The sequence below is a fragment of the Lissotriton helveticus genome, chromosome 1_1 (genome assembly GCF_964261635.1).
Source record: "Lissotriton helveticus chromosome 1_1, aLisHel1.1, whole genome shotgun sequence".
NCBI classification, from domain to species: Eukaryota; Metazoa; Chordata; class Amphibia; order Caudata; family Salamandridae; genus Lissotriton; species Lissotriton helveticus.
Window position 1 is genome coordinate 284425620 of NC_136057.1, and position 23922 is coordinate 284449541.

The window sequence follows — 23922 nt, forward strand, 5'->3', positions numbered from 1 at the left end:
GTCCCTGGATGCTCGTTTCCGGTCCAGGAAGAACATGGCTTGGCAGTTTGGGGCCTACTGTTCCCATGAGGAACAGGGTCAAGACTGATTTGCATATGGCTGAGTCTAAACTGGGGTGGCATGGTGAGCAAAAGAACAATGGATTTAACCCAGATCTCTTGATTGGGGTGAATGTTTCATTTGCTCTGCATTCCATCATCTGTGCGTCTTTTGGAATATTAAGTAGGACAGTTCATATGACCAGAACCCAATGCATTTATTTGGTTGATTGGAGAAATTATACAAAACTCCTCAGCCCTTCCTAAAGCAGGCTCTACACGTCTCTCATGGTCCCCTTGCAGGACATGAATACAGATTATTTTGTGGTCTTTCAATGGGCTCGAGGACATCTTCCTGCAGCAGTCAGGAACTCAAACAATACAGACTGCATGAGTAGTAATCTGAGCCTTCGTTTTTTACTCAAGAGCACTTAACAAAAACTGCTTGAAGTTTGTAAAGACAAACTATTTTCTGTCAGGAAACAATGAATTAAAAATCATAGTTTAGCCAACTGAATAGAAAAAGCTTAAGTTTGGAAAGGGTTTCCAAAGAAACAAGTCAAACACGCCAAACTCACTGTTTAAGGATGCTCTTTACCAGGAACTGAGAAAATGAAATGGAGCAACACCCACTTACTGGCATGATTGGGTATACTGATGTAGTGGGATTCCCTAAAGTAGCAGTGTCATTTTTCAGAATCTCTGGATTACAGTCTAAATTACCCTGCTTTTCTTTAAAAAAAGAATCGTGAAATAATTGTTCTTGTCACTTTTCTACTTTAATGACTTTAAAAAAAGAAATAGGCAATATAGCCTAGTTTGTTTTCTGAATTACAAATGAACCTTTCTAAACAAAACGTAATATGTTGTGACAAATGCTCCAGGATCCCGTGCCAGGGTGGGATAACTCAGTGCTTATGACTATCAATGTACATAGCCTAAAGCACATTTATCTTTGTATTATTTTAACCTGAATGTTCTCAATTGCAGCTTCTGAAGATTTCCTATGGGTCATATTCCAACTCAACTGTTTCAAATAGTATCACTCAAAAACAAGAAAAAAAGTGAAATCGAAAGGCATAACCATTGCGTAATTCTGGGCACATGGCACCTACCTGGGTCTAAAATTGTAATATATGTAAAGAGTTAATATATACCAAGTAAAAAAACAGCTGCCCAGAGGACTGTTCCACTATTAAGTATGCCACTATACTTAGATTTTTCCATCAGCTATATACCGTGCAGACGAAAGTCAGCGTGATTATTAGCCATACTAACAAATCTGGCCCAACGTTTCTGACGTGATATAAACCGGATAAAAATTATATTTTACATTGTCAGTTAAGATGTTCCTGGCGAATCGCTAAAATGCACTGCAGGAGCGTCAGTATATTTTCCCTTTCTTGTTGACACTGTCTTTAACCAACATTTATTTCTCCCTCTTTACTCTTCCAAACCTCCTCACTCCACAGCCTCTTACTGTTTAGCCTAGTTAAAACAAGCTTTTATTTGCTCCTCTATATTTCTTTTGTTCCGACAGGATCTTCAGTCGGTTCGCACCAATTACATTTGGATCGCACCTCTGTATTTTGTTTTCCCTGCGGCCACACTTCTCTCATCGTTGTCCTTTTTGCCACTCTCTTAGTAGAAATGGAAAAGGGACTCCAGATACTCGGATTCATAATTTAACCTTTAATTCCCTACTACTTAAGAATATGAAAGGATTTCATTTTCTTCAAATCAAGGATTTTCTACCAGATTCAATTTTTTGTCATTTCATCACCGAAACAGAAATTCGATGACAGCACTGTAGGCTCCAATTAGGGTGAAGGACCTTTCTAGGATGTACAGACACTAAGGAAGGACTATGGACTGGTGTTACGTGATGGACTCATGGGTGTTGTAGTCCGTTCAAGCGTTTTTTAGCTTTGCTTTGTTTCCAGTTGGATGTGTTCCACGGATGGAAAGAGAAGGTGTTATGTGTTTATTTTCGCTGCTGTGGAGAAATTAATAGAATAAAGTGAAGAAAGATATAGCATAATCCTCGCCTCTATGTCATTAATAGAATTGAAACTTACCATTACATAGCTAGGCAAATTTCGATTCATCAGGATGTTTCACCAACTTGCTATTAATCACGTTTCTTTACGTTTTTACTCAGGCTGAGGTAGTACAATTCTCATCCTTATTCACCATCACATCCTGGCTCCTCTATCTGACATTAGCAAGACTTCAAATGCCATTTTTTTTCTACGTGCATCATCATCATGTTTGAGCTGCCTTGATATCATAAAAGTATTTGCCATGAAGAGTTCTCCTGCTTCTTGGAATTGTACTGAATGGGAAAAGTTCATTTTTCGAATGTCTCTAACTTTTGTGGAAGAAAAAAAAAAAAGTTACCTGTGATGCCAGTTCTCCAAAATTGTATGCCAACGGACCCATGGGACCAGCCGGTGCTGCAGAGGGGTACATGGCTCTCGCATAAACACCATACATGGCATTTAAAAAATGCGAGGGGTCCTGTCCTGGACCAGGAAAAGGAGGGTACGAACCCACCGGCTGCTCCTTAGTCGACTCTTCTTGCTCCTCTTGTTCCTCGGGTTGGTGAACCGGAGTCGTCGAACCCTGTGCAACAGGAACTTCTTCTTCCTCCTCATGTCCCGAAGTCTGAGACGGATCCGGACACGGATTCAACTCTGAAGCCGGTGAAAGCTCCCGTGACTTCATAGGCGAGGCCCCACCTTCAAGATTCTGAACTGGAACAGGAGATACCATATCCTTTCGATGCCTTCTAGAAGACGACTTCATTTTCGAATCCGACTCCTTACAGGAATGGTGCCTTGAACTATGCTTCCTTCTCTTATGCTTCTTCTTAGATGACCTGAAAGTATGTCCCGAAGTCGACTTCGAAGCCGACCTCGACCGGGACCTCGACCTCGACTTTGACTTCGGGCGTCTCGATCTTGACCTCGAACTCTTCCTGGCATCCTTACCCTTCAATTTGGCAACAAGAAGTTTTGCCTCACGTTCTCGAAGAACCTTTGGGTTCATCTTCAAACAGGATCGACAACCCTGGACGTCTTGATCCGAACCCAGACACCAAAGACAGTCACCGTGCGGATCTGTAATGGACAACATCTTTCCACAGGAATCACACGGCTTAAACCCAGTCTTCTTCGACGACATCACAACAGAAGACAGCTCGAAGAGATACAAATAAACTAACAATAGCAACAAAGTTACTATCAATCAACAGAAGATCCCTCGAAACCGTTAGCGTCGACGACGCGGAAAAAAGGGAAATTATGTCATCACGACGACGTGGGCCTTATGGGGAGTCAGTGACGTCAGTCGGAGTCGCGCGCGATGTCGTGCTCCTATAACGTCGTCCAAGCCGGCGTGCTACAAAATAAATTTCCGAACGTTGCTGCTGCAGGGGGATGTTCACAAGGTGAGGAGTCCACTGGCAGATGTATCCATCAGTAAAAAAGTTACCTGTAATGCCAGTTCTCCAGTATTAGTATCTTTAATAGATTCACATGTTTGAACCATTACCGTTGTTGAGCTGGGAGTCCCATTAGAACGTCATACTAGGGGTCCAACGTTAAACAATGGCTACAGGTTCTTCAGTAGCCTAATCACGTTATCTGAAAAGAACCAAACTTCAGACGGTCAGCACCAATCAAACTTAAGACCTCACTCTGAGAGGCCATCACCCTTCACATTTCAAAGCACTCGTGTACAGGACTAATAATCTTAGGTGAGCCTCTTCAAGGAAGGAGGATGGGTCACGTGAATATATGAAAGATACAAATACTGAAAAACTATGATTACAGGTACGTACGTTTTTCTTTTCTTCTCCAAGAATTGATCTTTCAAACATTCACATGCTTGAAGTTGAATAACAAGCAGTACATAACATTTAGAATAAAGTAATACAGAGGACAGAGGGAAATTGAAGTATGGCCCACCTCAAGCAAAATATAACATAACACTGTGCATAGAGGAGTGTGCATTCTTCCATGTTGCCTGCCGCTTTGCATGTCTGTTAATTTAACTACCGCAAACAAAGCATTAAATGCCACAACACATCTAGTAGAATGAACCATCACCCTGCTCTGCAGTGGTCTGTCCACATTTGCATTGCAAAATGAAATAGCAGCTGCAACCTATTGGGCTATACCCTGCTTAGAAATGGTTTCTCCCTTGCATGAATTCCCAAAGGCAACTAAAAGCTTATCTAACTTCTAAAATGTGTAGTCTGTCCAAGTAGAATTTTTGTATCTAGAGAATGTAAGGTTCTTTCTAAACTGTGTCCAGATTTAGAAAGAAAGGGGCCAATTAGGATGGCGGGCAGACGTTCGTCCACCCACCACCCTAGCGGTGCCGGGGCCGGCAGCCAGTGGTGCGGCAGTCCCGCACCGGCGATTAGGATGCCGATGCCACCGTGGCATCCTCTATTCCCAGCATTGTGGCAGGCGGTGCTCACTGCACCGCCCGGCACAATGCTGGGAATGCACTGTGTGATTTGTCATGCACAAGGTGACAGGCACCGCGCGGTGCCTGCCACCTTGTCCATGACAATGTAGGGGGGTACCATAGGTACCCCCCATGTGCACCCCCACCTCCCAATACCCTAGGGGCCCGCAACGGGACCCCGAAAGCAGATTCCGCATGGCTTTCCATGGCGGTGCATGGAAAGCCATGCACCGCTGCCCATGCAAATATGGATGGCATATCTAGCCCCTTCTCTGCTCGGTCAAATGGTCATCTGGCGGAAAACCGGCAGACGGTCTTTCCGTGCGCCGTGGTCACCCCCGCAATACTAATATGGCGGGGGGAAATGGGTGGCGGGCGGGGTATGATGTAGGGCAGATCGCCACCACCATGCGGGCGATGGGTATCCACCCTACATCCTAATGGACCCCAAAGTCTTTGGTATTACTGGCTCATACAAGCAGAAGTCTAAAGACAGTTTAGGTATAGAATTTGGGTGAGTTCTTGACATCAATCTGTCACTGCAAAATCGGGGAACAAGTTATTTCACTGTGAAGGCCTGTATTTGTCTGACCCTCTACGCTGATATCAATACAAGTAAGGCCAACTTTACACCTCCTCTATAAATTGGTTGAAACGGTGCTCGCATAAGTTGCGACAGGAGTTTGTTGAGTTGCCAAAGCAGCATAGGACGCCTTCTCAGAGGTAAAGACATGAAAAATGCTTTTATTAATTCCTTAATTACTCTATTAGTAAACAGAGAAAGTTTGCTGTGTTCCTTTCTGAAATTGGAAATTACCGCTGCATGAACTTTGACTGATGCATGTGCCATTCCCAATTAAATGAGGCTAAGCAAATAGGGAAGACTTTGATGTGGCATTGCAGACATAGGTTGTAGACCCTATTTTACCATTTAGTAAGGGGAACAGCCTTTACAATGCGGGCATTACCACGCGCTGCCATTACTACGCTGCTTTTACAACGCAAGTAGTTTCAAGGACTTGCGCTGGAGGGTGCTGTTAGACAAGGAATAGTTTAATTTTCTATTCCAACACCTTCCCTACTGTAACGTGGGCTGGAGTTGGAATAGAAAATTAAACTATTCCACTATCCAGCGCCCTCCAAACGCAAGTCGTTGTAACGACTTGCGTTGTAAAAACAGTGTTGTAATGGCACGCGTGGTAATACCACGCGTTGTAATGTCATACAACCTTTAGTACAGTAGGTTCTGCTTGTAGAAAGAGATATTGCCATTTTCAAAATTTGTTTGCAGTCATCTAGTAAGTTTAGACTGGAAGATTCATTGTTCTCACGAGGCAAGTGTGCAACTTCAGAGATGCTAGGTTTGGATGCTGAATTTGAAAGTTGGCTCGACCCAGGTAGCATTCACCTACTTGCATAGTACTGCCAGTTGCACTTTAAGTTCATTATAAAAAGTTTCATGTTTAGTTTGCCCTAAATTCTGAGCACCTTATCGTAGTTCCTATTCGCTACATAGCTGTACTCTGTGACTCACGACATCTGTCTACTCTTTGCCGTGGCTTGGAAGATTTTGTGCTGTTAAAGATACCTTGTGTTGAACTGCCAATTTACTTTTGGTCTGAGCTTTCTTCAGCATGTTTTTATGATCTCCTTGCTTGCCTATGTACGTACCAACTTGAAGCTTTTGATTGAGAATGTGGCTTCTTTGGAGAGGATGGTTTTAGTAAAAGCTTTGGTTTTTTCCGTGAGTGAGTACCTCAGGAGATTTGCTGCACGGTTTAGATTTTTTAACAGCCTTTTTTTTTTTTAAGGTAGACGGTCCTTCTTTAAACACAAGGAAACCTAGGGGTCTAATATAGAGGATATATGGAAACCTCAAATCCATAGCAAAGCTGAATGGATATCACAAACATTCGGAGTGGAATAGACAATACCCTGAATAAGAGGAAGTGTCAGTGGTTGTGAAAAAGGACTCGCTCAATTTTTAGGATACCCATCAAACTATTGTATGATCAATTTTATCATCTGGTCATCCTACTGTGGTAATAAGTCTCTAGATCATTGAGACCAGATTTTACCCAGTTAGAGAGCGGGGTCACTGCCCACAAGCACTAGGTGACCAGTGAAAAAACACACGATGGGTAGAAGTGCAGTGCAAGAAAATGTGGTGAACATAAAATAGGATAGAGGACAGAACAGTACTTTTATTGAGAATATACCCTCTTCCTAATTAAAAACAAAACGAACAGTGCAAGAATGTAGTATGGAAACAAATCACTGCATTAATGGTCAACATGTTTCAACCTAAAAGGGAAGGACCCAAGGCTTTCATCAGGACCCCTGTTCATTAATAATGCTACTGCTTAGTGAGAAAATAATATGAAATTTGTGATATTTAGAAAAGGATACAACGTGTTAGTTACAGCTCCTCCATGTAGATAGATCCATTGCGTGATCTATAAAGACACAAACACCACCAATATTCAGGAAACACACTTAAAAAGATATTCCGACACTCCACGTTAATGCGAAACAAAGGGCAATTAAACCACTCACCCAGCACTACCGGGGAGAAGACCTCACCTCGCCTGGACTCAAACTCAGGGAAAAATGAAGCCACGCTCTAAGGGAAACAAGGAAAGCACACAATAGAATGCTGGTTTACGAACAACTAGTCATTAATACTCGCATTCTATAGCAGTAACTATGTGCTCCCTTATCTCAATTAAACTTCAAAAAAACGCACAGCTCAGGAAACCACTCGATTCTACCTTCAGAAACAATCTTAACCTCGGTTCATAAAATGTATTCATGTTGCAATTGCTAAAAATGTCTATTTTACAAACTAAGTCACTCAAGCTAGTTATCACAGTGTAACTTAGTCGATCTTGGAGAGTGTGGGATATTTGAACCTCATTGCCCTAGTTGAGGTTCAAATATTCCACACTCTCCAAGTTTGTTGCCTCCCCCTTTCTCAGGTATTCGCCTGGGGCAACAACGGAGAGGTGAGTGGGAGCGTTCAAACAATGGACGTTTAAGATTAAGCAGTGTCCACTGTTTGTAATCATTCGCCTATTTGATCGACTAAGTTACACTGTGATAACTAGCTTGAGTGACTTAGTTTGTAATATAGACATTTTTAGCTATTGCAACATGAATATATTTTATGAACCGAGGTTAAGATTGTTTCTGAAGGTAGAATCGAGTGGTTTCCTGAGCTGTGCGTTTTTTTGAAGTTTAATTGAGATAAGGGAGCACATAGTTACTGCTATAGAATGCGAGTAATAATGACTAGTTGTTCGTAAACCAGCATTCTATTGTGTGCTTTCCTTGTTTCCCTTAGAGCGTGGCTTCATTTTTCCCTGAGTTTGAGTCCAGGCGAGGTGAGGTCTTCTCCCCGGTAGTGCTGGGTGAGTGGTTTAATTGCCCTATGTTTCGCATTAACGTGGAGTGTCGGAATATCTTTTTAAGTGTGTTTCCTGAATATTGGTGGTGTTTGTGTCTTTATAGATCACGCAATGGATCTATCTACATGGAGGAGCTGTAACTAACACGTTGTATCCTTTTCTAAATATCACAAATTTCATATTATTTTCTCACTAAGCAGGAGCATTATTACTGAACAGGGGTCCTGATGAAAGCCTTGGGTCCTTCCCTTTTAGGTTGAAACATGTTGACCATTAATGCAGTGATTTGTTTCCATACTGCATTCTTGCACTGTTCGTTTTGTTTTTAATTAGGAAGAGGGTATATTCTCAATAAAAGTACTGTTCTGTCATCTATCCTATTTTATGTTCACCACATTTTCTTGCACTGCACTTCTACCCATCGTGTGTTTTTTCACTGGTCACCTAGTGCTTGTGGGCAGTGACCCCGCTCTCTAACTGGGTAAAATCTGGTCTCAATGATCTAGAGACTTATTACCACAGTAGGATGACCAGATGATAAAATTGATCATACAATAGTTTGATGGGTATCCTAAAAATTGAGCGAGTCCTTTTTCACAACCACTGACACTTCCTCTTATTCAGGGTATTGTCTATTCCACTCCGAATGTTTGTGATATCCATTCAGCTTTGCTATGGATTTGAGGTTTCCATATATCCTCTATATTAGACCCCAAGGTTTCCTTGTGTTTAAAGTTATTGAGGAGGGGGCATAACCTAGGCTAGGTCTTTAAACTCCCCTATGACCCTTTGTTTCACCCTTTTTGTAATATAAGACGGTCCTTCTTACCAGAAGTTGTTTCAAATATGTTTTTTCCCTTAGTGTCGGACCTCATATGGATTTTGTTTTTGTAGTCCTTGAAGAAGAATCTGAGTCTTTGTCGGAGGCAGCTGCTATTTTCCATTTTTTAAGCCAAAGATGAAGTCTTGCCTCGCTATTTCTTAAGGTTTTGGAGGAAATGTTGCTGCATATTTTGCACATTATGATAGGGCTAGAGGTAATAAATACAGTTCTTAAGTGGGTCATCAGAATATAACATCCTTTCACTACAAGAGCCACAGGATTTAAAAAGGCTCTTTTAGCAGTATCTGACATCCCATCCTGCAGTAGGTTTAAGAACAAAGGCTTATGATTTTGAAAATATGTCAAAGGATGACCTGTTCTGAGCAGAGATCAAAGGGTTTCCCTTCACACATGATGTGAGGGAGCAATATGAAGGATGGCGACCTCCTCAGGTTGTGATCTTCTGTCTGATTGTTCCTTCAAATTATGTAACTATGTTATTCAAGTGACAGTGTCACAGCCTCCAGGCTATGTTTAATATAAGACTGGTAATGGGATGCAACAGTGGGACTCCCAGCTCCACAATGAAGATGATTCAGGCATGTTATTCTTTGAAAAATACAATACCGGAGAACATGGAAGGCTTTCTAGACTTTCTAGACTTCTAAAATAAGACCTTCTCCTTTACAATTAAGAATATCATCAGTTCAGGCTTTGAGTGGATTTTGACCCCCCCATATTAGTTTCTAGCCTTTGGCCATATGCTTTGACTTTTACTTAAGATGACAGAAGGTAGGATTTTAAGAATGCAACATGTGTACTTGTTTTATATGATCTGAATCATTACTCATCCTAGACATTGCTAGTTAGTACCAATTGCAAAAAGATCCAGTTTTGTCTCCGGCTCTTTTTGAGTGAGCATGAAAATAAATTTGTTTTTATTTAAAAAAAGAATGCATTCAAATTGCTTTGAATATAAAAGCTGCTAACATGCACCTGTGGCACATAAACAGAGAACTGAAAAAAGAAGTACTGAACATATTTGCTTAGAAAATAATTACAAAGCCATCTTACCCAATAGAATCAGCAGGAGGCTCGGGGACACTCAGTCCAGTGACTGAACTGGTCTCTCCTAGGGAAGAATCCTCCTGAGATATTGGATGGTGTTCAAAGAACTTGGAGACAAACAACAAACTATAAAGCAAAAAAATAAATAAATAAATAAAACAAATATAACGTGTACGAAATCCAGATGTGTCATGATACAGGAGTTTACTGATATTTGCAAAATGCTAAACATTATCTGTAAGCTTCATTAAACAAACATGGAAATTAGCCAGAGGAAACAAACAGGCACAGATTAAAAATTATGGCATTAAAAGTTAGATGTGCCTGTCTATTTGAAAGACTTCTTGCTCTTTCAAATCTAGTTCTAACAAGGAAAAGTTGCTTACCTGTAATTCTAGGTCTCTTCTAGGGTATCCTGAACGATAATCATAAGGACAAAATAGAATTGCAAGCCCAACTCCCAAAGAGCGGACAAGAAGCCGAGACAATCCTAAAATTACCCAAAAAGATTCCCCCAATGATGTCTGCCATACTCGAGCATCTTCCCTGGAGTCTGAATCTAGACAATAACGTTTAGTAAAAGTATGGCTAGACCTCCAGGTTGCAGCTTTGCAAATCCCTGCAATATTTCTAAGAAGGGCTACAATAGCTGCTTTACCTCGATTAGAATAAGCTTTTGGCCTACCAGGTAAGGGTTTCTTTGATAACTGACATGCAAAAACTATACAAGAAACTATCCATCTTGATATAGATTCTTTTTCAAAAGGCAAACAAATTATTGTTGGTCCATAATTTATGAAAAGCCTATCTGATTTTCTCATGTCTCTAGTTGTATCCAAATAGAATTTCAGCAACACTGATACATCTAGTGAGTGGAGCGATCTCTTCGCCGGAATTGAAGGATTTGGGGGGGAAACAAAAATAGGCAAAGAAATTGTTTGATTAATGTGCAAATCAGAGACAACTTCAGGGGGGACACCATGATGAGTTCTTATCACAACTCTGTTATTGTGAAATACTGTATATGTTTCGTCTGCACACAGGAGTTGGATTTCTCTTAATCTGCACACTGAAGTAATCACGAAGAAAGCTGATTTCTATGTAAGGTGGTGTAAAGAAGCCTTAATAGGTTCAAAAGGAGGCTCCATTAATTTAGATGTTACGTCCCCATAGGGAAGAAGGAGATCTAACAAGAAGGAAAACCATATTAATACCCCTAATAAATCCTTAACTAAAGGAATCTTAAAAATATGGTCTGTGAAGGAGATTTACTATAGGTGGTTATGGCAGCGAGGTTTATCTTAATAGACTAGTACTGTAAATTAGACTTTGCTCGATGAAGCAGGTATGGTAACTTCACTTCATCATGACAAATAAATGGATCAAAATTCGATTGAATACACTAAATGCAAAAACCTCTCCATTTAGAAGCATAGGAATTGAATTGATGAAGGACGCTCGGACTCTCTCAAAATGTCCCTACAGTCTTGTGGCAGCTTTAGATGACCATACAGTAAGAATACAGGAGGCAATGAATCAAACTGAATGACGAAAGACTGGGATTGACAATCTGACCTCCCAACTTGTAAAGGAGATCCTGCCTTCGCAGAACCTCTTGTGTGGGCACTCGGAGAGATGAAGAAGATTTGTTAACCACCAGTATAATTCTGGTGTTGGATGTATACATCTTGTTTAAGACTGCTCGAATAAGCAGAATCATAGGAAAAGCATAGAGCAATGTCCTTGACAAATCAATCAAAATGGCATTCCCCTTCAACCCAAGTTGGTAAACTCTGGAGGCGTAGTCTTGGCAATTTTTGTTTTTTGCGACTGCAAACAATTTTTGGGGGGGATAGCCCCATTCCTGAAAAATTTCCTCAAGTACTTTGTTGTTAAAAACCCAGCCATTGTCTTGAATAAAACAATTGAGGGAACCTACCTCTTTATTAGGTCTACTGCTATAACTGTTAGGGACCTCCCTATGAGATGTTTCCTTATGGTATGTGATTCGAGGGACAATACATCTGGAATATGTACCTCCCTGTTTGTTCTGGTAATACGTTGTTGTAGTATTGTATGTTTGAACCAATAGGGAGTTCATTTTTATCACAGGAAGTAAAGACTTCAGTGCTAGGTGAACTGCTCGAGGCTTTGAATATATGATTGTTGCCAGCATAAGGTTGCTTGTGTGCTTTTGAGTGCACTTAAGACAGTCAAAAAAGATAAGTGAGGTGTGTATGTGTTAGCTGCACACTATTGAGGCCCACGACAGAGGGTAATGAATTGCCGATTAAAAGAGTACTAAACAAATCACTTTCCATGACGCTCCAGTAATTTCATAGCTTGTGCGTTGTAAATGCAAAGCTTAATAATCAGAAAGATCGGAAGACCCATCAGCAGTAGGAAGTCGATCACCAGAGCCGGGGTCAGTTCAGCCTCCAAGGGGGAAGGGGCTTTAACCCTTCCTTTGGATGACGTTTGGCACATTCAAAGTGAGCAGACTGACTTTGGATCAAATAATCATGCAGACAGAAAATAGTTCGTAAACCTTTGCCATATTAATCCATGGGTAAGCTCGCAACGCAGATGTCACTTCCTTGCCATCCCTTTTCCTGGTTTTCTACCTGGTCATTTCACCATTGCCATATTAAACTACGGTGGCGGAAGTATTCTTCTCTATGGTAGGTTTTCACAGATTTCTCACAACTCTATCTTTTTTGTTTGTAATGTTTAGAGTTTACCACATTCACTTCTGTAGTCAAATCTTCGCCCTTCTGTTCAGATACTTGAAGGGACTCTCGTGTTTTTGAGCTCACAGAAACAAGCCGTTTAGTGGAAAAAATATAAGTGGTCAGCTGTTTGTTTTACATCTTGGTGCTATGCTGGATTTCTTGGCTCCGAGAGTGAGCTAGCCCCACAGTCTGTTCATGTCAGGTGAGTAGACAGACAGTAGAAGGCACAGGTTGATTTATAAATATTTTAGAGTCAGTCCTGCTACTGCTAGGCAGAAGGAGCACAGAATGCAGATTGTGCTACTTGCTGGCCTTGATGAGCCAGTCGTCTAGATATGGGTATACATAGTGGTGAAGGATAGACACTTTAGAACAAAGGGAAAGACAAAGATTGGTGGTGGCAACAGGTACTTGGAGACGTAGATGCTTCCTGCTTTTGGGATATTTCAGGATGTGAAAATAACATCATGTAGTATTCTTTCTGAAGCAGCAGAATTGATTAATCAGGTATTTGCTCTGATGCCTTAGATATGAGTATCTTATCCATCTGAAGAAGAACTCTCATACAATCCTTTGCTGTGATGAGACTTAGGAATGGGTTTGAGGGTACCTTTCTGCAACATGAACAGAAATTCTTCTTAATAAGGGAAGGGTGCTGGTGCACATTTTGCATGGGCAGTGTTACAAGTGGATTATGGATGAATTCCAAAGTGTGCCTTTTCCACTCCACATCTACCAAAAAGTTGCCTGCAGTGATTGAAGACCACTAAAGGGAAGGCAGCAATACAAGAGAAAAAGGGAATAATGAGTAGTCAGTGCCGGTAATGAGACAGAATAATGAGCCAAAAATATCGAGTGGCAGAAATATCAAGTCACAAATATCGTGTGTGAAAAATATTAACAGCAAGAATATTCTGGTCAAGAATATTGGCTTAAGGTAAGTAATATCGATATAAAAAATATCGAAGTGTTTAATACCATTTGGTAAAAAAAGTTACAAATATCGATTTTTTAATTAACATTATGTGTTTTGGTATATTTTTAAATGTATGTGATATATCTTTTTGTATAAGAATAGTTTATTTTCTTCTTTATTTGAATCTGCGTGTTTGAGTTCTGTAGCCGGTTGTGGGTTTATAGGGTGGGAAGTAATTTAATTATATTAAATTAATGATTATTTTTTACTTATTAATATTTAATTAATTGCGATGTTATAGTGTTTAATGAGCAAATTAATGTATTATTAATTAATTAGTAAGTGTTTATATTTTTAATATATGTGTTAAATTTGTATTAGTTAAACAAAATTACATTTGAATTTTGCATTTTTTAGTTCCGTAGTGGGTTGTGGGTTGATAGGCAAATAGGGTGGGAAGTAATTTAATTATATTAAACTAATGATTTTTTTATTTTTTATTATTTATTTAATAGAGATGTTATAGTGTTAAATGTGTAAATTAATGTATTACTAATTAATAATTGGTTCTTAATTAATTGTGTAATTGATTTTGGTAATTGTGCAATTGATTTTAGGTGTGTGTTTTGGAGTTTATGGGGTAAAGGGTGGCAAGTAATTTTGTTATTAATAATTATTTGTTATTAATTAATTTATTGAAACATTAAGATAGTAATTGTGTAATTAATTGTAGGTGTGTGTTTTGGGGTTCGTAGGGGGAACAGCCACTACAACGCGGCCGTTTCCACGCTGTACTTAACCACGCATGCTTTACTACCCATGCGTGGTTACCACGTAAAGCCTTTACCACGCATTTCTTTATTACGAAATACATAGTAAAGGAATGTGTAGTAAAGGTAGAGTTAAAGAAGGGAGTAGGAGGGGCTATTTCCCCCCCCAAAAAAGAGTGAGTTAAAAAAAAAAAGAACTCTTACCATAAAGACGATGATTTGTGCCTTTCCTCAATCCTGAAATAAGCCAGCCTCCCTAACGATGTAATAACATGCGTGCCTCTACGTACTGCCTTTACAAAAAAAAAGAAAAGGGACCACTTAAAATTGAAGAAGGAGAAGTCCGTCTATGAAAAACTGTGAGTATTTCTTTTATTATACTAACTTTTAATGATTTTAGGGAACATATAAGGAATTGGGGCAGGGATCGAAAAAAGCATTTTCATTGAAAATCCCATTATCATGCATAGTTGTACAACGAAAATCGTTGTATAACTAGGCGTGGTAAAGGCATTTTCGCTGTAAAGCATATTTGTGGTAGTGGCATTCGCGTTGTAACGCATGCGTAGAAATGGCATGCGTTGCAACGGAATACGTAGTAATATCATGCCACCGGTTTGTAGGGTAAAGGGTGGCAAGTCATTTTTTAATTAATAATTATTTGTTAATTGTTAATAATGAATTTAATTTAAAATGAATTATTGTAATTGTGTAATTAATTTTAGGTGTGTGTTGTGGTGTTTATAGGGGTAAAGGGTGGAAGTAATTTGTGTTCAATTAATATATAGTTAATTAATGTTACTTGTTGTATATTTATTTTGGGTAATTGTTTATTTCTTGGTGTGTTCTTTTTACTTTTAATGGGGTCAAGGGTGGGTATTAAGTACATTTTATTTACTTTACAATTAGTTGTTTAATAGTAATAGTTTGTAATTTTAAAATGAATTTTAATTGTGTAATTTAATATTTTACAGTTTAATTTTGGTATGCGTTGTGAGAATTATAGGGTTAAAGTTTGGGTAGTTAATTTTTATTAATTTTTGTATTAATTTCTTTTCATCTGTTATTATGTCAAATGTCGAAGTATATATTTTTTTAATTTAGAATATTGTTCAGATTTGTATGATGTTATAGGGTAGGACATTAAAAAAATACATGTATATAATAATTCATATTTTAGTTTGTAAATATTTTCTAGTTTAAATATTTATTTTTGTGAAGTGTATTTTTTATTTTATTGTATATGTTTGTAGGTATTTGCTATATGCAATTAATATTAACATATGCCTTCTTTTTAAATATTAAATATATTGCTATTTAAATTTTTAACATATTTCTAAATTTATTCATACATTTTTATAATATATATATTTTTTTTCTGACTGGAGTACAAGCAATCCCGCTCCCTGATGAGGGTGCCTGCCTGCCTATAACAAAAATTACTGCAGCACAAAACGAGCAAAATGGTTACCCCTCCTCACTTCCGAATCCAAACAATAGTGCTGTGCAAAAGTGTGGAGGGAGGCCCAAGTTGCCGCTTTGCAGATGTCTACCACAGGGACACCTCTCGCCAAAGCAGCAGCAGAAGAAGACATAGCTCCGGAAGAATGAGCACGAAAACGTTTAGGAGCCTCCTTCTTGGCCAAGGCATAGCAGATCTTGATGCACAAGATAATCCACCTGGACAGCGTTCTTTTGTGGACAGCAATGCCCTTCATATTTACCACATACTCAATGAAGAGTTGAAGTCTTTGTTTAAGTAGAAGCTGACTGCCCTCTTGGGGTCCAGGAGGAATTGTCTCTCCTTCTCCTTAGAAGGGTGAGGGGGAGGTTAGAAAGTGGATAAGGTGATGCACTGCCCCAAATGGAAACGAGAACCACCTTAGGCAGGAATGCAGCTCTGGTCCTAATCCACAAGGAAAGACGTAAAAGGAGGCTTGGAAATAAGAGCCTGCAAATCACTCATACTCCTAGCAGAGGTCATTGCCAGTAAAAATATAGGGGTCCATTATGATGATGGGCGGACTTAGTCCGCCTGCCATCACATCGGGACTCGGGACCGCCCGCCTTAAGGGCGGGGGTCCCGACCAGGGCATTAGGATGCGCCCGCCACACAGGCGGGCGCATCCTGTATGGGTGCTATTGCGGCGGGCGGAGCAGAAATCTCCGCCCCCTGCCATGTGTAAAGTGCACGTTGTGCATTTCAATGCACAACATGACAGGCACCGCGAGGTGCCTGTTATGTTGTGCATTGAAATGCAGGGGGGTACCATAGGTACCCCCCATGTGCACCCCCACCCCCACGGAGTCCCTGGGGGCCCGCAACGGGCCCCTGCAGGGGGACTCCGCCCGCCTTTCCGTGGCGGTATTGCCGCCACGGAAAGGCGTGCCAGAATGCACATTGTAATATGGCTGGCGGAGTCTAACAGACACCGCCACCATATTAAACATATTCCGCCCCGGCCGCAAGGCCACCGGGGCGGAAAACAGGCGGGCGGTGATTTTCACCGCTGCGGTCCCCCCCGCCATCCTAATATGGCGGGGGGGAATTTGGCAATGGATGTCGGGCGGATTGCCTCCGCCAGGCCGGCGGTGGCTACCGCCAGCCTGGCGGAGGCAATCCGCCCGACATCATAATGGACCCCATAGTATCAAATGCTAGAAACCTTTAAGGTTCAAAGGGAGAACCTATGAAAAATGTGAGAACCAAATTTCAATCTCACTGAGGCATAACAAAGGGAGTGGGAGGAAACCCATTAGTGAATGTGAGGAGTTCACTCCCAATCCCGGGATTTCCAACATGGCGGCGAACCTCACTCAACCAGGAAGTCAGGGCAGCGTGCTAGTTGTTGACGCACGTCCTGACTAAGACGCGACGAGCGAGGGAAGGAGAAAAGGTACGCCGGAGAGAGAGACGGGTGTTCTGCTACCGGAGTTGGGGAAAGGAGAAGGACCACGGGGCGAGAGGACGAGGCAGGGCAGCGGCAGAGAAAGCAGAGAGGCGGAGAAGAGCGATATTGGGGAGCAATCGTTCCCAGGAGAACCGGATGAGGAGGAGACGACCGGCAACCACGAGGAATGTTCTCAGAGCATTCCGCTTGAGACCAGTACTCCTGAGGCAAGTGAGGAGGCTGGGTCTCCCTTCAACACAGCCCCGGAGTGTCGGGGTCACAGGCAAGTGCCAGTTGCACATTTCTTTTCTCTAAAGGGCTGGTAGGCAGGACTAACAAAAGCACCCAGCTAATCACCTAATCCCTCACCTAGGCACCACACTGTTAGGGCACTGGTGAAGGCGTACATAAACCCTACCCCCTCCATTAAGCTTCAAAGGACAGCGACCTAACACTTTTTTTCTTGTCTTTATTTTTTTTCCCCCTTTTTGGCGTTCCAACTCAAACCCGGGAAAGTGAAACCCCAGGAAAACCCCAGAAAGGACAACCCTGGACGAACTGGGACATTGGTGCAATGCTTCTTGTTTTCTAGAGAACTGTTTGTGCATAGTTTGACCTGTCTGTAATAAATTGAGTTACAAATACCAACCTAGCCTACAGCTGCCTAAATTGGAGGGATTTACACTCACCTAGAGACCACAGTGGTGTCAGAAGTGGGATTGTGGTCTAGCCGTGATGAACCAACCCATCACAATGGAGGCAATCATAAACCAGATGGCAGAAGGCCAACAGCACTTGCAGCTGGTTATGGAACAACAGACTAAGCAAGCAAACAAATAGCGGGAGGTACTGCATTCGGCCATTAAAGAGCAATCCTCCCTCTTAACCACAAACCAGCAGGTACAGGACAACGCAATACTGAGTCTAACCGATGCCATTGCAAGTGCAAGAGTACATCCCTATGTGCCTGGCTCTGTCCTTCAAAAGTTTCAGACAGGCGACGACCCAGACTACTTCTTCGTGAACTTCTAAAGAGTAGCCTCCACTGCCTCTTGGCCACCGGAAAGGTGGGGACAATACATAGCACTCCTGTTGTCCGGAGAGCTACAAGCCGCCTATCAGGCAGCCAACCCAGCAGGCACGACTAGTTATCTATACCAATATTATAAAGAGAGAGCCCAAACCTTTGAGGCGGGTAATCTCAGGAAACACAGCAGCAATCACAACACCCAATACAGCATTGGAAGGGGCAGTTAAAGCAGAAGGACATAGGCTATACAGATGCCCACCATATACATTTGAAAGGTAAAAGAACCTTACCAGTAAAGTAGTCCCTACAATGGGTGCAGCAATTGCGCGGGAGCAAGGGGCGTGGCCAATGGGCGTGGCAATTGCCGGGGCTTAGGCGGGTGCAGGCGCGACTGATCGTGCCTGCGGGGACAATAACTGCACAGTATCCTGCGCGCTGTCAGCCACTCAACTCTCTGCATAAAGGACAGTGCCTGCGGGGACACTAACTGCAGCGTCTCCTGCGCGCTGTCACACACTTAACTCTCTGCATAAACGAATTGACACCAGGCGCACAACATCAACCAGGGCTGGAGCCGGGCTAAGTCGGCAGATGACGCGACTAAGCGCGCCTGCTGGGACACTAACCTTTGAACTGACTGCAATTTCCCACACGCGCAGTGTCTCCAGCACGCGCTGTCACCCACTCAACTCTCTGCATCAACGACTTTACACCACAAGCACAACATCAAACAAAACTGGAGCCGGGACTCAAGCGGGGGATGACGCGATTCAGCGTGCCTGCGGGAACACGAAATTTACAACTGAATGCACTTTCACGCACACTTACCTACGGAAGTGGAGTACATACACACTACAGACATCTGCTAATACTTCTTACTCCGAGGTACACACAGTATCTGCACACACATGCCTAACTATTGTGACACTTCATGCTAAAAATGTTCTCTACCGCGAGATTTTAACATAAATTTCCCTTGCCTATTACACACATTCTATTTCATACCCGGACAACGTCGGGACGGGCTGCTAGTCAGTAGATAAAGAAAGCTATTTTAGATCGCCTAGAGTGCGATCAGGAGTATTATAGAAAACACTTTAGGAAAGAGAAATGGACAGTACGATACAATCCTTAAGCCTTATATTTTAGTAAAAGGGACCTAGGGACCCGCTGGTTGCAACCTTCTTTGTCTTCAATGAACAAAGTGACTGAGAAGATTTACCTGGAACAATAACTGGAAGCCGTGCCCTTTAACACGAGGTCCTGGATTAAACAGTATCCTGGTTTTGGCAGATTCCACTATCTCCCCCTGCCCGAGAAAAGACGGCCTTCTCAACCCCCTTCGGGTTGCTTTATTTAAATATACTCCCCTTTGGCCTTCATGGTACTCCGGCCACCTTTCAGAGACTGATCGAGGTAATCCTTTCTTCCCACCATTCATATGCTGTCGCCTACTTAGACGATATTGTCAAACACAGTCCAAACTGGGAAACATACATGATTCATCTAGAGAAAGTCCTTCAGACCCTACGACAAGCAGGCCTCACTCTCAACCCAAAGAAAACAACGTTTGGTATGGATCACATAGAATACCTGGGGTATGATATAAAGGGAGGGAAAATAAGACCCCCAAATAAACAAACTGGAAGCAATCACAAAAATCCCTCGTCCCGAGACCCGTAAAGACATCCGTTCCTTTCTAGGTCTAGTCAGATACTATCGCTGGTTCATACCCAACTTCTCCACCATAGCAAGTCCTCTCCCTGATCTACTCACCAAATCATACACAAATAAACACTTCAACTGGTCAGAGTCCCAAGAGCAGGGATTTCAGAAGCTATAGGATTCCCTGTGTAACGCCCCTTACTATCTTGTCCTGATTTTCAGAAAACCTTCATCCTACAAACCGATGCCTCGGGGAGGGGCCTAGGGGCTATCTTATCACAATCTGGCAAATCTAGGGATCTACAACCCATTCTGTATCTCAGCAGAAAATGATTTCCTAGAGAAACAAGGTATGCCACGATTGAAAAACAATGTCTGGCCATTCAGTGGGCTGTGGCGGCTCTGCAATATTATCTCTTAGGTCGACATTTCCTCCTGCTTACAGACCACGCATCACTTACCTGGCTGTCGCTTCATAAGGACTCTAACCCTAAAGTCTTTTGTTGGTTTCTTGCCCTACAGCCTTCAGCACCATGCATGTCCCGGGGAAGTTACAAACCAACGTGGAGTTTCTGTCTCGGTTCCCCGTCTCTGAATGGCCCAACCGTCCATTCTCAGGAGGAACACGAATGTGAGGAGTTCACCGCCGATACCGGGATTTCCAACATGGCGGAGAACCTCACCCAACCAGGTAGTCAGGGAAGCATGCTAGTTGTTGATGAACGTCCTGATGAAGACGCGACGAATGATGGAAGGAGAAAAGGAATGCCGGCGAGAGAGACGGGCGTTCTACTACCGGAGTCAGGAAAAGGAGCAGGACGATGGCGCAAGAGGACGAGGCCGACAGCATCAGATGGGAACAGAGAGGCAGAGAAGAGCATTATCGGGGTGTCATCGACCCCAGGAGAACCAGAGGAGGAGGAGGCAACCAGCAACCACGAGGAACACTCCCAGCGCACTGCACTTGAGACCTGTACTCCTGAGGTGAGTGAGGAGGCTGGATCTCCCTTCACCATGGCCCCGGAGGGTCGTGGTCACAGGCAAGTGCCAGTTGCACGTTTCTTTTCTCTAAAGGACTGGTGGGCAGGACAGAGAAAAGCATCCAGCTAATCACCTAATTCCTCACCTAGGCACCACACTGTTAGGGCACTGGTGAAGGCGTACACCACCCCTACCCCCTCCCATTAAGCATCAAAGGCCAGTGGCCTAACACTTGTTTTCTTGTCTTTCTTTTTTTTCCCTTTTTGGCGTCCCAACTCCCCACCAGGAAAGTGGATCCCCAGGAAGACACCATAAAGGACAACCTTGGATGAACTGGGACATTTGTGCAATACTTCTTATTTTCTAGAGAACTGTTTGTGCATAGTTTGATCCCTGTCTGTAATAAATTGAGTTACAAAGAACAACCTAGCCTATGTCTGCCTAAGTTGGAGGGATTTACGGGACACCAACGCCCACCTAGAGACCAGAGAGACTCTTAATGAACCTCATAACTATTGGTGATTAAAAAACAGAGGGCTGATCTGCTAAACAGAGAAAAGCCGACAAGGCAGATAAGTAGCCCTTAACAGTAGGTACTGCACAACTTTGTTGCACTAGGAAAATACAGAAATTCAGAACATCAGATAAATGGGACTGTACAGGATCAATCGATCTCTCTTCACACCATTTAACAAATGTGGCCCACCTACCAGAATAGACAGATTTGGTGGGGTGTCATCTGGCCGAAAATATGACGTCCTCCACATCCAGTGGGAGAGAGAAAGCACTCCGGTTGCTCGTTCAATCTCCAGGCAGGAAGATGCAGGCTCTGGAGGAGGATGTGTAGAACCTGCCCATGCGACTGCGAAACGAGGTCTGCCCTGAGAGGAAGACTGAGGTGAGGGTGCAAAGAGAGGTAAAGAAGGTCTGTGTACCACAACCTTAGTGACCAATCTGACATGGGCCCGGTCTTAGCGAATCTTCCTCACAACTTGAGGAATCACTGGTATGGGGGAAATGTGCAAAAAATCTGTGAGCACCCCCCTATGTGCCCAGTGTCAGATACTGAGGACTGCAGAATGATGGGCAGTGCGTGTACTCGTGAGAGGCAAACAGGTCCAACTGAGGGAACCCTCGCATCCTGAAATTGTGAAGGACCACCTCCGGATGGAGACACCACTCGGGACCGGCTGAAAATTGCTGACTGAGAGTGTCCACATGCACAATCAGTTCTTAAGCAAGATGATTTGCGATTACGCAAATCTGATGGTCCTGAGCACAGGACCAGGACTAGAGTCTTAGAGCCTCTCTGCAGAGAAGATAATACCCTACTCCTCCTTGTTCATCGATGTAGTGTCTGTTAGGACCTGAACCGTCTGACCGCAAATGGAAGGAAGGCCTTGAGAGCCAGAAGTACACCCCGCAATTCCAAAAGATTGATGTGAAACAAACTTTGCTCTGGAGACCAGAGACCTTTGACCTCCAGATTCCCCAAATGCGTTTCCCCACCCTTAAGTGGTGGCATCCGTTATCGCTGTGGCCAGTGGAGTAGGAGGGTGAAACAGCTTTCTGTGACACAGGTTGGCTGGCATACTCTATAATTGCAGATCCGCTGCAGTGCCTCTGTAGATTCTGACCACCTCCTTAGGATCTCCATTGTGTTGAAACGACTGCCTTCGGAGGCACCACTGGAAGTCCCTTATATGCCACTGTGCAACCAACAGAATGCAGGAAGCAAACAGACCAAGCAGGCACAAAGCCTTCAGGAATGGAACAGGCGCTCCATTCGGAAAAAGTGTAATCATAGCCTGGATGTCTTGAATCCAGTGAGAAGGCACGACTCACTGCAGTGTCCAGTACTGATCCCTATGAACGGGTTGCGCTGAGAGGGCACCAGGTGAAACTTGGGTAATTGTTTCAAAAACCCCAGTTGAACAACAAATTTGTTGTCACTTGCAAATGACGCAACATCATCTCTGGCGAATTTGCTTTGAGCAGCCAGTCGTCCAGTAAGGGAAACACAGGAATGTGCTGCTACCACTGTCATCACCTCTGTGAAGACCCAAGGTGCGGAAGTAAGACCAAAAGAAAAGAGTGCAAACTTGTAATGTTGAGACCCCACCGTAAAACGGAGATACTTTTGATGCGACTTCAGAATGGTAATGTGAGAAAACGCATCCTGCAAATCGATCATCAACATCCAGTCTTCCTTCGCCGGCACGAGAAGAACCTGTGCCTGGGTCAACATTTTGAATTTCTTCTGTTTGAGGTAAAAATGTAAAACCCAGAGGTCGAGGATCTGCCATAAATGACCGTCCTTTTTGGGAAGCAGGAAGTTCCTGATTTGGAACTACCTCAATTGCACTATTTTGCTGCATTGACAGCACCTCCTGATGGAGGAGCAGAAGATGCTCTTCTGAGCAAAGACCCTGACGGGGAGGGAAAGGAGGAGGAAACTCCTGGAAGGGTAAGGCATAACCATTCTCTATGATGTTTAAAACCCAGAGGTCTGTAGTGACAGACCTCCAATGAGGTAGAAAATGGGACACCCACCCTCCCACGGGACAAGCATGCTCTAAGATGGTGGAGCTAGAGCAATTTCCCTTCAAAAATGGCTGAAGAGGCAGAGGCGGAGGAGGCAACTTGTTGTCAGGCAGCACCCCACAGACAACCTTTGCCCTTTCCCCTGTATGTCCTGTACTAGGGATTTGGCTACTGCTGCTGCGGTAGCCTCCTGTCAGTAAAGGACAAGTTTCTTGCAAAGCCACAAAACTTACGAAACTGTCCAAAGCTCCTGGGTTGGGTCTGAAGTCCCAAAGGCATTGCCGTAGCCTTGCTGTACTTAAAGTGCTAAAGCGCCGAATCCACGTTAGCCTAGAACAGATGGGACCCATCAAAGGGTAAGTCCAGCAATGTAGCCTGGACATCGGGCGAGAATCCTGAACTACGCAACCAGGCGAGAATCCTGAACTACGCAACCACAGACGACTCCATTGCTCTGGCTATAGAGTCGGCCGTGTCCAATCCAGATTGGATCACTTGGAGGGCAGCAGCCTGGGCATCTCATAACGCCTCTGAAAAAGGCCCTTGGACCTTTGCAGGCACCTTTGGTTCAACCTCCT

General features: G+C 43.0%; 1 protein-coding gene across 1 annotated transcript in view; it reads right to left on the reverse strand.

The window, feature by feature from the left end:
- The window catches only part of BRAF (B-Raf proto-oncogene, serine/threonine kinase), an 805579-nt gene that overhangs the window by 481525 nt on the left and 300132 nt on the right, over positions 1-23922 (reverse strand). The window contains exon 7 of the mRNA XM_078668198.1: positions 9822-9941. Coding sequence (XP_078524324.1) covers positions 9822-9941 — 120 coding nt within the window. The remainder of the gene's footprint in view (positions 1-9821; positions 9942-23922) is intronic.